Raw genomic sequence first — 17473 nt, forward strand, 5'->3', positions numbered from 1 at the left:
AATAAGGATTTGATGAGGGTTCAGATCCTTTCTTTTTTTAATCAATCAATAAATCTCTCTACTTTGTAGAACTTAGATACTTCATATTCCCAACAAAGTGATCTCCACATACACAAACATATATAACAGCAGAAATTTACTCCATAACCCAAAAAACAACAAAGCAAAACCACAAAAGGGCCATGATCCAACGTTGGCTCAATGATGCAGGGTGTTGGAACAGATGGGCGTAGCCAAACCTTTGGCATTAGTTGCACTTGTACAAAGTGGTTGCCCACGCATTCTGACTCACATTCTGACTTGGCAACCTAACCTTTAACCAATCACAGCATGCAATGGCCCCCTAAAAGAGATCTAATTCATTATGGAAATATCTTCAGTATCATGGGGATATGGTAAAAATACAAAAAGGTAGTAAGGGTAACATTGACACTGTAAATGAGATGAATTGGATGAATTTCAGAGATAAGCTTAAAGTTTTACAGTTTTACTACACATCATGCTTGAATCCTGCTACAAGAAGAAATTATTCCCTATCAGCAGAGAACTTTGACCTCTCTTGTGAGCAACTTACCTAAATTGGAATTAACTAGTAATCCTTTCGCATATGAACTAAGATATGGTGTAAAAGTAAATACAAAGGAGAACAACTAGAGGAAATGTTAAATGATAATATGAAATCCAAATAGGTAAGGTCATCAACATGTTGAGACAAAATCCAGATTAAATAAAGAAACCACTACATATTTAAACTTCAGCAAAAGATAAGCCAAAGAAAGAAAGAAAATATATATATTGCAGCATAACGTGAGTTGCACAACCCCACAAATGTTGCATGGTAAGAAATTAGAGCATGTGTAAAGACTGTCTTATAGATCACAGCAAGCATAAGATACAGACCGCACTGCGTTGTTGATTCAGACCACCATTACAACGAACACGCAGATAGCCATTGCTCTCTTTTAGAGGAGCTGCCACAATGTGAAAGGCAAAAATAGACATCAAGATCCAAACTGCAAAAACACCTAACGAAAGAATCATTCCTTGTAAGCATATTGAATGGGAAAATTAAAGTACTTACGGGGCCAATCAGATCGTGGAGCAGATGATGGTCTCCAACCACCAGAAGCAGCAGTTCCCCATAAAGTCTCTAAGTTGATTTGCTTAATAAAGAAAAACGTAATAAATCAATTTTTGAAAACATGCTTGGCATATTTAGTGAAGCACCACAATCAAATAATAAGAATTCAGAGAGACAATGCACAGGTAATTTGTATTTACAATGACCATAGCCTCGTGATTTAATGTTCTATGCATAAAGCTCGTTCACTAATCCAGCTGCACTATCTATGAATACAACCTGAGCATGAGACTTAAATGGTATTAGAGCATTTACATCCAACTGGCATTATCTAACAGGAAAAGCTTGTCATCAACATTCCAGAGCTGAGCAATAGCAGGTCAGGTTGACCAAAAAAAAAAAAAATTCATTTCTAGGGGGAAAAGGTTATATGCAGTGGATAAGTAAATAAGCACACTTTAACATGTGGAAATTATAGTTAGCACAAAGTGACTAGACAGATCATCCTAACCTAAGTGACCTAAATTGAAAGCTCAATAACCTAGACATTACTGAGGCTAGAAATAGCATCCACTTACATGTATTACCTGACGTTACCTGTTATCACATTGTAAAAAAGAAATTCTGGTCTGTTCTCAGTATGTTACTATTGAGTCTTGGGCATGCTCTAATTTGGCACCAATCTCATAGAATTTTATTTTTATCTGGATTCTTAGTGATAGGGAGGGAGTCTCTTGAATTGGCATCTTTGTTCTCTCTGCTTGATGGGATTTCTTTGTCTCCTTTCACTTGTGCTCATAGAGGATATGGAACATCAATTCTTCTAGTGTTTTCTCACGTAAAACTTTTTTTGATAAAATCATTGATGTGCTCTCCGTTCCTTTGTTTCCATTTCACAAGAGAATTTGGAAGGCAATTGTACCTCTTAAAGTGAAGCCTTTCATGTGGTCCTTGGCTCATGCATTATGACCAATGAAATTTTCCAAAAGAGGAGACCTAATCATTTCCTTTGTCCTCAATGGTGCATAATGTATAGGAGGAATGCAAAATCGGTGAATCATTTATTTCTTCATTGTTCAGTGGCTCTCAATTTATGGCAGCGCCTTTTTGGCCTTTGTTATTTACAATGGGTGGCTCCAAGTGTTTATACACATATGCTTTTAATTGATTTTTGCAGCTTTGGTGGAAATAGGAAAGCCAAATCATTGTGGTTCTGCATTGTCTTTGCTATCTTTTGGACTATTTGGTTGGAGAGAATTGAACGGATTTTCAAAGGCGAGGAGGCGATTCAAATTCATTATGGGAGAATTGGCTTCGTTTTGGGCTTATGTGTGATTTCAAAGGATTGGGGAGCTATTTGTCAATCTTAGTTTCTTGGAATACTGGTCGTCTTCTTTGGTCTTTGTTGTTCTGTCCTTATTGTATGAGGACAACTTGTCCTCCTTTTGTTATCTCCTTTTACTTGATTAATAAATTTCCTCTTATTGTTGATCAAATAAATACATTCTGATAACCTTAACCTAGTCATTCTCCACTTCTTGGATAGAGTTCAAAATTAACTTCAAGTAAGAACCACAATTATTGAAAAATCAATTCAACTCATAGAACTCCACTATTCCAATTTTCCATCTCAGTTTCCAAACCCGCTTTGGACCAAATTCTATCTTGCTCCATCAAGATTCAATAAGATAGCTAGATTTCGGTGCCAAAATTTAAGTCTTTGCCCTACCTTTTTTTGTTATAATTCAGTTCAGATAAGAAGAGCCCCACGACAACCATACATCAAAACCCTAGGACCATCCTATATAGCAAAATCTATTGCGAGCATACTTAGTCATGGATTCCTTTTAGAAAAAATATGGCAATATAGTTGATGTTCATAGGATTCTTTTCTTTTGTTTTTTTGGAAAAAAAAACAAAAAAACAAAAACTATCTTAACTATTTGAGTTCATTTGAATACAACAAATTAGTATTCTCTTTAAAGCTACGAAGGTCAACTTTTTTCCCCTCTTTTTTTCTTGTCTAGCTACACCATCAGAAATCATCCCAACAGCAAGTGGAAGTCACTTCTCTTTGAAAACTAGTTTATAATCAATTTTTTGTTTTATAATGATTTTGCCATTTCGACCGTTTACTTTTACATATTCATGAATTTTCCATCAAAACACAAATACATATACAGAGGCAAACCCTTGTAGATTTTCAAAATTAAGGCAAAACCCACAAAAATTCAAGATCAAAAGCACAATTGAATTGGTGAAGGAGCTTAAAAAACAGACCTGAGATGGAGAAAGGGGCTGGTTGTTAGTCTTGATGGAGAACAGAAAATAGAGGGTGCAGATCAATAGAACAATCAGTGCAATAGACAACTTCCCAAACAGTCCCTTGACTCCTCCGGTGAGTTGCTGCTTCAGCTGGTGGCGATGGTGCCCTCCCACTCCACCTCCTCCTCTCTTCAACGTCGTTGATCCATCCCCAGGCCCAGGCCTGCAATTCAACAGTAGATTCAAAGCAATCCCACATAATTTATATATATATATATAGCGAGAGAGAGAGATTGATTGGTGTTGTTTGTACCTCCTCATTTCGAATGAAAGCTTTAGATTCAAGTTTAAGTTTGTTGTTGTGATGCAGAGATGCTAGTATAAAGATAGTTGAGCAGTTCTAGTGAAGACTTTCCCCTCACACTGCCTTTCGTTTTATATTTAGAGCATGGGATGTCTCTCATATGGCGGAGGGGTGCAACTCGAATCAGTTTTTTTTAGGGTTTGGGTAATAATATATTGTAATTTGGGCAGGTTTGAGCAAATTTTTGATGAATTGCAATTTAAGTTAGCCCTGGGCAGAGATTGTACGTAACCGAGCAATTCAAACCCAGTTGTATTTTATATATTCAACCCTGCTACAGACTCCCACTGGGGTCGACCCCCAGTGACGTGACGGGTCTTCATTGGCCAGTTTTCTATTTTTTTTTTTTTTTTCTTTCCATCCAATGCCGCAGTGCCACATGGCACTGGGGGTCGGTGGGGGTGGGTTTTAGTGGGGGTCCGGCGCATTATTCTTATACATTATAAAAATTATAATACACATATATAGATGGCACTTATATTTTATTTTTTTCCTGGAATTTGGCCCTTAGATTAAAATCTTATATTTGGACAATTAGATTAAAAGTAAAGATTAAACTTTACCTACTCTTTTCTTTCCTTTTTGTGTCTCATACTCTCATTTCTTCCTCAAACAGTTGAAGAATGGCGGAGAGAGGGAAAAATTCTATCTGTGTAGATGTTCCTGCTATTAAGGATTCTAAGTAAGCAATCCAGTTATACTCTTATATCTTGATTAATATTTTACTAGTCTAACTTGTATACTGATAACATAATGTTTATCCTAGCCTTCATCTATTAATTGCAATAGTTTAATCATGACGATGCTGATCATTTTGGACTGTGGATCAAATCCACTGAAATGTACCATTGTCAATCTTGTATTTCAAGTTTGGATGCATTTTGCTGCTACATTTGCGGAAATTCAAATAATGATGAAATTAACTACTTATTGAATTGTGATAGTCAATGCTTACTCAGGGTATGCATCTATACATATCATATTTAACTTAAGTTTTTTCTTAGTTTCTCCTATCAATATGAAAGGATAAAGAAGGGCTTCTTGTTGTAATGTCATCATATTTCTTGTGAAATTTGAGCAATTCGGACTAATCTGAGTTCATATTATGCAGCTCAGTCCAAGCTTGGATAGCCAAGCTCGGGTTGATGGTTTGGCTTAGACGTGCTTGGGCATTGCCAAATACAATTCGGACTGCACCTGGACAACCCTCCAACTCGAGAGAACCTGCCCGAATTGCACCCCTACATATGGGCATAATTTTATATTTTTTCAGTCATAATTAAAATAAAAAATAAAAAATAAAATTTTGAGATAAATTCAATATAAGGAATGTGTAAGGTAGTAGATCAGGTGAATATTTTTTGTTGATAAAAAGTTCACACTTTGACATTTTATTTCTAATTTTACCCCTTGATTTTTTTTTATCTATTTGACTTTTTATTGGCGATCTGTTTAAATTTATATTTATTTGTTCAAATTTTTTGTCCAGATGTTCAAATTTATATCTATCTATTCAAATTTTTAACTATATGTTCAATTTTTTCCCCTATATGTTTAATTTTTCTTCTCAATTCTATCAATCTATTCAATTTTTTCCTAAATTCTATTTATATGCTCAGTTTTATATCTAGCTAGTCAATTTTTTCGCCTAAATTCTAATTTTTGACCATCTATTCAATTCTTTCTCCTAAATCCTATCTGGTTGTTCAAAAATTTTTTTTTTTTTCCCATCAATTGAAAATCTATGCCAACTTTTTTATTTATCTGTTGCAATCATCATTATTCTAGATCTATCTCATGGATACGCACACTCACAGATATACATACATATATATGTATGTATCAGTTATATAAGTATAAATACAATTGGACAACAAATACTAACATACATACATACATATATACATATACATACACATAGATACATACATATATATATATATATATGTCTATGTATATCTATGTCTATGTCTATACATATATTTATACAGCATGTAGATCTATGTATATCTATGTCTATGTCTATACATATATTTATACAGAATGTAGATCTAGATCTATGTGCCCTACATACATATAGATACATATATATATATATATATGTCTATGTCTATTTATATCTATGTCTATGTCTATATATACATATATACAGAATGTAGATCTGGATCTACGTTCCCCTACTGTAAGAGAGAAAGGAGATGGACTAGTTTTGGTGGCGGTGAGAGAGGAAGCAGTGGCGAGAAAGGGAAAGGAGGAGAGAGGAGGCAAGCAGCGGAGGCAATGGTGGAACTGCCGTAAGAGAGGGCGGGCGAAGGGAGTGGCAGAGACGAGCTGCAGTGAAGCGGGTGGTGGAGGCAACAACAGAGCTACAACAGTGAGGTAAAGAGAGAGAGAAAGAGAGCAGAGTAAAGAGAGAGGGCTGAAAAATATGGTATATGAATACTGTATGACATGTATATACATGGATAGTTTGGTCTTTCTACACTAGCTTGTCTTCATGGACAAACTGTTTTTAGTGCCTAGACTTGGCGACAAAGAAAATTCAAACAATAATGCTGGAGATGACTAAAAGTGGTGCTTTAAAAACATCACTAGTGATGTGGCAGTAGACGGGATCTACTATTTGTGTCTTGTTTTTTTTTATTATTATTTAAAGTGCTTGACAACTCATTAGTGGTACTTTAGAGCACCACTTTTAGTGAGATGTATCATTACCCAAATTCAAATATGGATTTTTGGCCTGAGTATCCTTAAAAAAATAAATTAATTAATTATCACCAAATATAAAAAATCATAACTAAAATATCAAATTAATATCATAATTGAAAAAAAAAAATAGTTATAATTAAAAAATAAAATGATGCATATGGTATAAAGGTGAATAATAGAATTCTCCTTAGAGGTTTTTTTTTTTAGCACATGTATTTAGAGTATTTCAAACACTTAACACTCCATTTAAATCGAAATGTGAAGTGGGAAAAAAAAATGATTGTGATTTCTTATCTAGTGTTGGAGGCCCGACTCGATCAATTAAGACTAAGGCCCGTTTGTTTTCAGAGATAGAATGGAGGGAATTTATAGTGAGGGGATTAATAGTGAGGGGATTGTTAGTGAGGAATTGTTAAATTATTTTTATATAAAATAATAAAACAAATAAAAAAATATAAAAAATTAAACATTAATATTTAAAAAAAATTCTCAATATATAAAAAATAAAAAATAAATAAAAATTTATAATCTCCTCACTATTTTTTTAATACCATCTTTATCTCCTCCTTATCAATCCCCCTTCTAAGGGGACTACTAATACCAAGGGATTAATAGTCTCCTCTCCATCTCTCAAACAAACACCCCATTAGTAATACTAAGGGATTAGTACTCTCAATCCCCTCCCTATAACTTCAAACAAACGGGACGCATCGCCGGTAGAAGGGACATCACGATTGGTGCATACTTGAGACGACCGGTTGACCCAACTCAAAATCCAATTATGAACTTTTTAATTGCAACAACCTAAATATATACTATTGTAGCTGAAATTAGCTGAGCTGCTAGTAGCAAACTTACCCTCAAATGGATCCTCATTAGGGAGAAAAGAAATGATTATGCTTTTTCACTATTATGTTTGGATGAATAAAAAGAGAAGATATTGCGATTTCTTACGTATCTTATTTGGATATAGTAGATAAGAAAAAAGAAAGGAAAGTGTTGTATTTCATTTTGCCCAAATAACCTTCCATATTAATAAATTATGTTTTTTCATAAGGTTAGTTTTGATATTTTAGAAAACTTTTATTAAACCTAATTATTTTCTCACCAAATCTCACTATTTTTGATGAGAAACAAAACACAGATTTGATGAGGATAATTTTCTTACCATCGCACATCATTTCTCACATATTTAACCATCCAAATAAGTGAAGTGGTTTCATATTTTCACTGTTTCTTTTCTTTTTTACCAAACCCCTCCATCCAAACATAATGTAAATTTCAGTTTGGTTTCAGAAAAGTGAGTCTAAGTTTTTTATAAAAAAAAAAAATTGAGTTTTTTTTTTAATTTTTTTTTATATATTTTTGTTTTTAGTTAAAAATTTTAATATTTTAAAATATATATTTTTTAGATGCACCTAACGTAAAATACACTTAAAAAAATATAACATTTATAGAATTTTCTTAAAAAAATTCATCAAATACAAAAAATATAAAAATTCAATAAATTTTCATATTCTTACATATTTATTAAAATTTTAAAATATTTTTCACCAATATGATATTGTTTAAGTGCATCTAAATTATGTGCATATAGAGAGTAAAAAAATTTACTTAAAATATTTGCAAGAAAATCACTAAAAAAAATAAAATAAAATAACTCAATTTAATCAAAACAAACAATGTGTTTTCTTTTCCATGAAATTTGACGTTGCTAAAAAAAAAAAACTTAAAAAATTATCTTCAATCTATTCCTAAAATGTTCATCAAATTACGAAACAAACATTGTTTTTTCATTAAATTAAAATTTGAGTAAATTATATCATTTATTCCTATACTTTAAATAAACTACAAAGTTGTAGTTTTGATTTGAACAATTTAATCCTTATACTTTTAAAAGTGTAATTTTATTATAATGTTAGACTTTCGTCACTTACCGTTTGAATTTAGAACAAAAAAAAGATTATGAGTAGAATTAGAGGGAAGAATATAAAATTCAAAATAAATTATAGAGTTAATTACCTAAAAATCTTATCTATACATTTGGTGATAGCGTAGGTCCTATCAAACAATTTTTGAACCAATAAGTCCCATGTACAGGTAAAAAGACGTTTTACTCTTTAATCCCAAAACTGAAAATGTTCACAATTTCAAAACTGAGAATATTCTTAATTTATAATTATCAAAACTAGGAAATTTCTCAATTTTTTTTTTCTAGTATGAACTGAAAATATTATCAAAACTAAAAAATTTATAATTATCAATTTTGAAAATTTTCTCAATTTTTTCATGATTAAAATTGAGAATATTATAAATTGAGAAGGTTCTCAATTTGACATCACAATTACTATCCCAAATCCCATCACTCTCCCTCTCTCTCTCTATCTATATGGTTGTGTATACGTAATTGTCTATATATATATATATATTGGTTCAGATGTCTTTTGTTCGTCCAGATCTGACCACCAAAGTCTACCCAGAACCCTACACTTCATCATCATCGGACGAGATTGACCATTTCGATCTGTTGCCTGATTCGATCCTGTTCCTGATCTTCAACAAGATCGGCAATGTCAAAGCCCTAGGTCTCCGACAACGATGCTTCTTCCGTCTTTGGATCCTTTGACAAGTCTCGCAGAGCTTTCTCGAACCTGTTTCGATTCGTTTTCGGTGGAATCGTCAAGCCACTCCAAGCTTTGGGCGGTGAGGTTGACGTGGTCGAGATCGGCGTTGGAGCCGACGACGCTCTGGACAGAGGGGAAGGAGGAGTCATACGGGGGAGACCAGAGACTGGGTCTGTGGGCAGGAGAGAGAGAGAGAGTCTGGTTGGTGAGGAGGTCTTGGAAGGATAAAATGGCTTATTAAAAATTAATAGGACTTAAAGGAGTAAATAATTTTATATACAACTTAATGGATTTTAAGTTTACAAAATGAGACTTGTATGTAAATACCCCTAAATTATAATAACCAACCATCAATTATCTCTTAATTGAAGTGCAACCTCTCTCTCACAGTAGGGCAACCTCCCTTAATTGGAGTGCTTCAAATGCACCCATCAATTATCTCTTTACACTTGCAAATTATTTTTTTGGGGTAATGTACAAACATTTTTTTCATAAGGTACAAGGACTTCAATACATATAATGAATGTAAAGAGAGACTTGACAATGTGTTAAGAAGCATTCCCTGAATTACTTTTATATGATTTTTCGTTTTTACCAACAATCAAAGTAGCTTCACAGAGATGAGGCAAACGTAATCACGACATGTTATAAAGGTTAGAATGTTTGGTATCACTTGCTACTTACAAGTTTATGCATGAAATAAAATTAGCTTCAATATATTTGAAAAATCAAAATTTTTAAAAAATTGGGTGAGTATTTTTAGAAATTAAAATTTTATTTTGTAGTAAGGTTCATCAAATGGGATATCAAAATTCAAACAAAATTATCTATGGTAAAGTAAATAATTGTGGGGGAGTGAAATTTCGCAATCGAGGCAACACAAGAAGAAACAAAAGAAGATGGGCACAATCACAAGGTACCTCCACGAAAGTCTAAGAGGACTACGAAATAGCGTACAAGTTCACTTTTTAGATTCATTTTATAAATTTAATGATATGTAATTGATATGATTGATTGATAATTAAAAAAAATAATATCCTAATTGATTGTCATATTACGGAGTTTGAAAATTGGGTCTAATTTTTTTTAATCTTGAAAAACAATTCTCAAAAGATTAAGTGGGCCCACACTGAGAAATTTGTCGGAAAATAAAAATCATAATGGCCTAACAGACAGATCAACTATGAGAAACGCTGGGTAGCAATCAATTAAATGAAAAAGCAAGCAAGGAGGACACCTACAAAAAAATTATGTGATTGTTTGGAAAATTATTATTTTTTTTAGATATTTTGGCTATTGATTATTTTAGTAGGTTATTAAAATTTTTGTGTTTGGAAAGATGAGATTGATTTTTATTTAAATTGTTATATTGAAAAATGTATTTAAAATGAGGATGGGCTGAAAAATGACCAAACTGCCCATCCAAAAAAACAATAAAATTCAAAAGGTCGCAATACACGTGGCAGTGAGGACACTGCCACCGTCCAACCTTTGTTGACTTGGGTTCACAAATTTGTTTGTAACAAATGAATTCAGTTGATGTTAGTTTGACAAAATAAATGCACATATTTATAAAAAAATTGTATATTAATTAGTATGTCAGCAAATATTAATTAGTACACCAATAAATCTCATTATAGAAATTATAAATACCTAAAACTTGTCACTCTCTCTGTGTCCCAAAATATTAATTTCTTATTCGATTTTTTATTGTCTCAAAATATTAATCTTTTTTTAAAAATTAATGAAAAAAATAATATGAGAGAGATGACAGATGACATATGATAGAGATGCCAGCCCCTTTATCAGTTGTCACTTTTTGTTTTTTGGATATGAGCTACACAAAAGGTAAAAATGTCTTTTTATTAACATAATGACATTCAGTTGAACAGAAACTTGGTACTTCAGCTACAGTCAGGCTACATGACTTTTTTCGTAAAGGTGACTAAAATAGCCTGACCAACGAGTTGCCAAACACTACCAAATAGAGGGGGAAGGCAGCTTGTTAGGTACACTACAACCAACAATATCTACTTTACTCTTTCAATATCTTGATTAAGTAGTGATTTTCCGTCAAAATACTCTCCTAATCAATACTTAGGTTGAGAAGCCTCTAACAATGTTGTTCGTTTTTGCAAGCCCAAGGAAAACAAAGTGCTCACTTTACTCTAATCCAATGTGTGCTATCCACAATAATAACAAACAATATTAAGTAAATGAAAAAAAGAAGCTAATTGTAAACCAAAAAAATGTTTCACTTTCAGTCCATTGATCTACCATTAATATATATATATGTTACTATAAATAATTCCTGTATAACTATATAATATAATAAATAATATTTAGTTAGAGCCATTATAGAAATCCGACCTTAGCTCAGTTGGTAGAGCGGAGGACTGTAGTTGGTTCAAGTTTCCCACAGCATATCCTTAGGTCGCTGGTTCGAATCCGGCAGGTCGGATCGGCCTTTTATTTTGCAAAAAATCATTTTAATTAAATTAGATTTCTGTTTTGTTTTGTTTTTTCACAAAATTCCTTTATCCTTCATCTTGGTTGCCATTATTTTTATCAAAAGTTCCAAACATACATAAAATTTATACAAAAATTTTGATAAGAATGATGTGACAATACTATTATTGTAAATAAATTCATCTTCAATGGTGTTTTTTTTTTTTTTTTTTTTGGAGGATGGGTAAGTCATAAAATAAAATAATGAAATATGTAAGTTTACAAAAGGTATATCCCAAGCTACTACAACTTCCTAAAATCTAAATAAATTTCTAACTGTCTTCCTATATAATAATGAAATTATTCGAATTATTAATTGAAATATATTTACAATCATTTTTATTGACTATCATAAATAAAAATTTTATGTATAAATTATAGAGTTATATAAAGTCATAATACATATAAAGTAAAATTTAATGTCACATAATTTTTCATTTTTTTTTAAATTCATAACATAAGTTAATTTTCTCAGTCAAAACAAATTAATTATCATTAAATAATAGGTTTATTTATTTTTTTAAGAATCTAGAATCAAAAAATTAATTAGTTGTTAGTTAAGTAAACTAAAGTTTGGAATTCACTTGCACAAATGGAATTTTTATTTTATTTTATTTTTTTGTTACAATATTTGAAACATTTATATAAAAGTAAAAAGAATACTAAATTAAAGTAATGTTCAATTATTTCTACTATCACCATCATATTATCACCATCTCACGATTTTATACATAAGATGGCCACTTCTCTATCAAACTCCGTCTCTTATAGAGAGAGATGTGAGACTTGTATGTGACATTGTGAATATATGAAGTGAAAGACATGCATTGCAAAAAACCAAACACCAAACGAAAGAAAATAATAAAATATTTTTTTTATATCACTTCACATTTTAAATATACTACTTGAAATAGAAAAATATATACATAATATTTAGCCTGCATACACAAAAAAAAATAAAAAATAAAAAACTAATAGCATGAAATATGAGTAAAACTTTCTAAATAAATCATTTTTGAAAAAAAAAAAAAAACATGATCTTTCAAAAAATTCGTTTATGAATATCAAAGAAGTAAATTTAAAAAAAATAAAAAAGAAAAACAAAAGACAAATAAAATTTTGTAATCTTTGTGATAGTGGACTTCCGAACTATTTCAATTATGCAAAATGAGATGTACAATAGATGTACTCATCAACAAATTACATATAAATCGTATCAACTCTTACAATTATAAATCACTAGTAGATAGCACATGCGATACGTGTGTAATTCAGATAACTAATTGAAGGGGCTAAACGTGAAATGGGTCAGGTCCAAGCCTTGAACCGGCCCAATCCGACAAAGTCCGAATCCAAGTGGGTCAGATGAGTATATGGACAAACCAGTTGAGCCCAACTTCATGATCAACAGTCCACCCAAGTCCTCAAGTACTTGGGCCCAACCCGCAGTGGAAAGGCTAGCCCAGCCGTAGTGCTGGTCTTGTGACGCCCCAATTTTTTTTTTTTTTTTGAAACGTCATAAGATTTAAATAACAATAACTTACTAGATAAAATTTTTAACTACTAGTTAGGAACTTTTAAGTTCTTACAAAGCCAAAGTCCAACGACAAAATAAAACTACAAGTTCACACACAACATCACAACATAGTTTAATCCTAATACAAGGGATAACAGGATTTTATTCTGATAAAATCTTGACTCTAAGTCAGCCAAGGTTTGATATTGGCAGCAGCTCCAGTTTCAGCTCCAGTCCCTTCTTCGACATAATCTGGCATGAAATGCCAGGGCAACAAAATATATGCCATGAGTTTTGTGACACAGTAAGAAAACGTAACCAACCTACCATTCTTTTTGAGAGAAAAATAATAAGATTCTAAACATGAGATAACAATATAATTGTACACATAAATTACAACCCTTAGAATAATTTCAGTAATTTTAATAAATTAGGTGACACTCGAAATCTCGCCAAAGAAATTTAACTTACCAACCACTAAGCATGGCAACGGTTAATTTGAAACCCTCCCTTAGTCAAATATTTAAGTGTTACCAACCGTAACTACCAGGGATGCCCACGTCCGGAGTTATTTACCCAAGTAGTGGCATCCGTGGTCTGCCCCAAGAAAACGGTCTGGCAGGGGTAAGTAACCTCCCTGTGTGCCACCTGCACATCCACCCTTATTCCAAAACCGAATACCGAAAAGGGTTCAAATAAGTCCCGTGCCATCTTAGAGTTTCACAACATAATTTACGTGAGAATTCTCAAAATCAGGGCTCACCCTGAATACCCGGTATTAACCCTTCATTAGTAACTCATTATATACCGTTAATCCTTTTGGTTAATTTATATACTAAACACAAATTATTCAAATCTCAATTACCAATAACGTTATACCAACTAAAGAAAAACTCCCAACATAAAATATTATGCATGTCACCCAATAATAGTTCAATGTACAAAATTTAGTAAACAATTACTTAAAACCATGGTATGAACATAATAACTTAAATACAAGAAATAAACCATAAATGCACACCTGCACAAATTTTTGATTTACTAAATTAGACTAGTATAATATGAAAGTGGTGATTTTATCCTGTCCAGAATTTTTTTCCAGAATATATGTCTTGCAAGTAAAATTTTAAATACATTACTTATACAACTCTAAAATTCATATCAATCTACAGAATAATCCATAAACATGTTATGGTCATTTTTTAGAAAGCATTTTCCAAAAATAAATTATAAATAATTCTTAAAAATTCCAAGGGTGTTTATGACACAGATTTGTCACATTTCCTTATATTAATTCCATGCTTAAATTTATAGATCAAACCCATAATCTAAAAATTTATCATGAAAAGAAACTTCTCAAATTTCATCTTTTAGTTAGAAATTACCAGATTTGGCTTAGTATAGAATTTTAAATAAATTTTCAAATACAAGGTAAAATCTGTCACACAGTTTCAAATTTAGTTAAAAATTTGTATAAATTCGTAGAAAGCTCAAAAATTGTTTCCAAAAATTTATTGGTAAACTAAACATTATTATCAACAACTTTGTAGAAGGAATCATCTCGAAATTTTGAGTAAACAATTATCTAAAAATTAGGGTAAACATGCTGGCAGATTCAAACAGATTATTCTCAACACAGTTTCAGATTAAAAATTTGTATGAATTCGTAGAGAGCTCAAAAATTGTTTCCAAAAATTTTTGGACAAACTAGATATCATTATCAATAACTTTGTAGAAGAAATCATCTCGAAATTTTGAGTGTAAAATTATCTAAAAATTCGGGTAACAGGTTGGCAGATTCAAACAGATTATTCTCAACACAGCTTCAGTTTTAATTAAAAATTTGTATAAATTCGTAGAGAGCTCAAAAATTGTTTCCAAAAATCTCTGGACAAACTAGATATCATTATCAATAACTTTGTAGAAGAAATCATCTCGAAATTTTGAGTGTAAAATTATCTAAAAATTCGGGTAACAGGTTGGCAGATTCAAACAGATTATTCTCAACACAGCTTCAGTTTTAATTAAAAATTTTTATAAATTCGTAGAGAGATCAAAAATTGTTGCAAAAATTCCTGGATGAACTAGACATAATTATCAACAACTTTGTAGAAGAATTAATATCGAAATTTTGAGTATAAAATTGTCTAAAAATTCGGGCAAACATGCTGGCAGATTCAACACAGTTTTAGACAATGTATCAAATGTACATAATCTGAAAAATTTCAATTATATAAAAAAAACGAGAGGGCTGAGAGGGTTTTCTTACTTAGTGGTAGGGTTGAAATGGAATAATGAAATGGTAGGAAAATATGCAACCTCAATCTCCTCCTCTTCTTCCACCAGAATTCCCTCTATTTGGATGTAATGGTTTATGCTTAGTCTAGAAATATGAACTCTCTGTGCAGAAATATGAACTCTACTAGATGCAATTTAAAGACTCCCTCCGAGGTTAGCTCTCTCTCCCCCACTCTCTCTCCCCCACTCTCTCTCACACATTTTTTTTTTCAAAAAAAAAATTCCATTCGCTTTCTCCAATTTCTAAGAGCAAGCTTTCCCTAAATTGTATAAGCTTTTCCCTAAATTTTACAAGCTTTCCCTAAATTTTATAAGCTTTTCCCTAAATTTTACAAGCTTTCCCTAAATTTTATGGCTATCCTAAATTCTGAAAGATGGTGGGTTTGGTAGGAGCTGTGGGTTGTTTGCCCACGGTTTGTTTGTTTGTATTTTTTATTTTTATTTATTTATTTATTTATTTATTTTTTGTGTGTATTTGTAGGGGTTCTGAAAATTGATACCCTAAGATTTTTATCTAAGGTATTTAGTAAGAATAATTATTATATTGAATCATAATTAAACTAATTTATAAACAACAAATATTAAACACTCACAAAATTATCATTCTTAATAGGGTCTTTGTTAGTGATAGGATTTGGTTAATTTAAAACTAATTAATTAATTTATTTATTTATTTATTTTCTTTCAAGAATAATTTAAATATGGGTTTTCACAGGTCTGGGCCGAGCTGCGAAACGGAATCTGTGGGCCGAACAGATAATGGGCCAACCCATCTCCATGAATGATCCTGAAAAAGACCAAGCCGAGGCACATCAGTACCGAACTGAAGTACATGAGTACTGAGCTGGAGAAACCTCACAAGGAAACGTGGGAGCTGTGAGTGCAAGCATGTGCAGATTGCCACCTCAGCTGGTCCCCCACACCTAAAATCACGGAAGTTGTTGAACCAAAGGAATGTGATTTGTTATCAGCATGCCTACAATGAGTATATGCAATCAATGACAACTACCAGGTGGTCCCCCACCTGGAGCAATGCTGAAAGGACACCTGGCAGCATCCACATTCCATGAAACCACCTTGAGAAGCAAGTAAGGAATACTATATATATTTCATAAACTTCACATTGAAGGTAATTGAATTGAACTGAACTAAGGAGAACTGTTTTAATCACACTTAACATACATTCCTTCTCCGATCACTGATTCCCACGCCGGAGGGGTTATCCGGCCAACCTCGGCCAGGCAGCTCTAACGGTGCTTCTTGTGACAGGAGTCCCGGTCCCTAGATAGTCCAACTGAGTGCGGAGCCCCGATCCACTTTCATCTAGTGCGGAATCCGGTACGCACAATTGGTGCGGTGAACGTGGATCACTTTATCTCTGAGCTCTGCATTCAGTTCCGGCAATGGAGATTGAGGACATTCCGCCTTCAGCACATACTCCACAGACGGAGAAGATGAAGGACAAAGGTTTGGCACTCCTAACAGTTCTGGGGGAGCAAATTGGAAACAATAATCGAACCCCCGAATCCGTCGAGCATCGACTGCCCTTCGCTGGAGGTTCTTCTCATCATTTCCTTTTGGAAAAGGATTATAGAGATCGAATTATAGATTCCATGGGAATGGAGACACAGGAATTGAAAGCTTAACTTAAGAAGGTGTTGGGTGATCCGACGGAAAAGAGGACGGAAACAGAGCCCTCTCGTTTGCAACAAAGGAGCTCGTCTAGAGAACTACCAGTGAAAAAATTCCCCAGGAATGACTCCGGGCAAGGAAGCCTACCCATCCCAGCACAGAGTAAAGCGGCGAGTAGCCACACTCGTGGGTCACGCCGGAGGAGGGCCAAGAGGCAGAAGACGGTTAGTCAACAAACTGAATACCCTCCTCAGGACCTTCACACTTGGCTGATTGGCAATAGGCAAAACAAGCAACATCGAGATCATCTGGACCGTACTGTTCACTAGAGAGAACATCAAGCGCTGGACAGGCTCGTCTCTTCGCCATTCTCTCCAGAGATTGAGACCATGAGACCTCCAAAGAAGTTCACTCCACCAAAGTTCACTTCGTACGATGGGAAATCGGACCCTCTGACACATATCAGCCATTTTAGA

General features: G+C 32.9%; 1 protein-coding gene and 1 non-coding gene across 2 annotated transcripts in view; one reads left to right on the plus strand and one right to left on the minus strand.

Moving 5' to 3' along the window:
• LOC114300982 (O-fucosyltransferase 1) overlaps positions 1–3975 on the minus strand; it is a 30218-nt gene extending 26243 nt beyond the window's left edge. The window contains exons 1-4 of the mRNA XM_028245867.2: positions 3660–3975; positions 3362–3569; positions 1082–1163; positions 901–971 (exon numbers count right to left, since the gene is read on the minus strand). Of these exons, the coding sequence (XP_028101668.2) occupies positions 901–971; positions 1082–1163; positions 3362–3569; positions 3660–3667 (369 nt within the window). The 5' untranslated portion in view covers positions 3668–3975. The remainder of the gene's footprint in view (positions 1–900; positions 972–1081; positions 1164–3361; positions 3570–3659) is intronic.
• A 7433-nt stretch (positions 3976–11408) lies between these two features.
• On the plus strand, positions 11409–11504 carry TRNAY-GUA (transfer RNA tyrosine (anticodon GUA)). Its single transcript has 2 exons — positions 11409–11445; positions 11469–11504. It is a non-coding gene; the product is annotated as a tRNA-Tyr (tRNA).
• Positions 11505–17473: the final 5969 nt, after the last annotated feature.

The sequence above is a fragment of the Camellia sinensis genome, chromosome 7 (assembly GCF_055761805.1).
Source record: "Camellia sinensis isolate YWXY chromosome 7, ASM5576180v1, whole genome shotgun sequence".
NCBI lineage: Eukaryota > Viridiplantae > Streptophyta > Magnoliopsida > Ericales > Theaceae > Camellia > Camellia sinensis.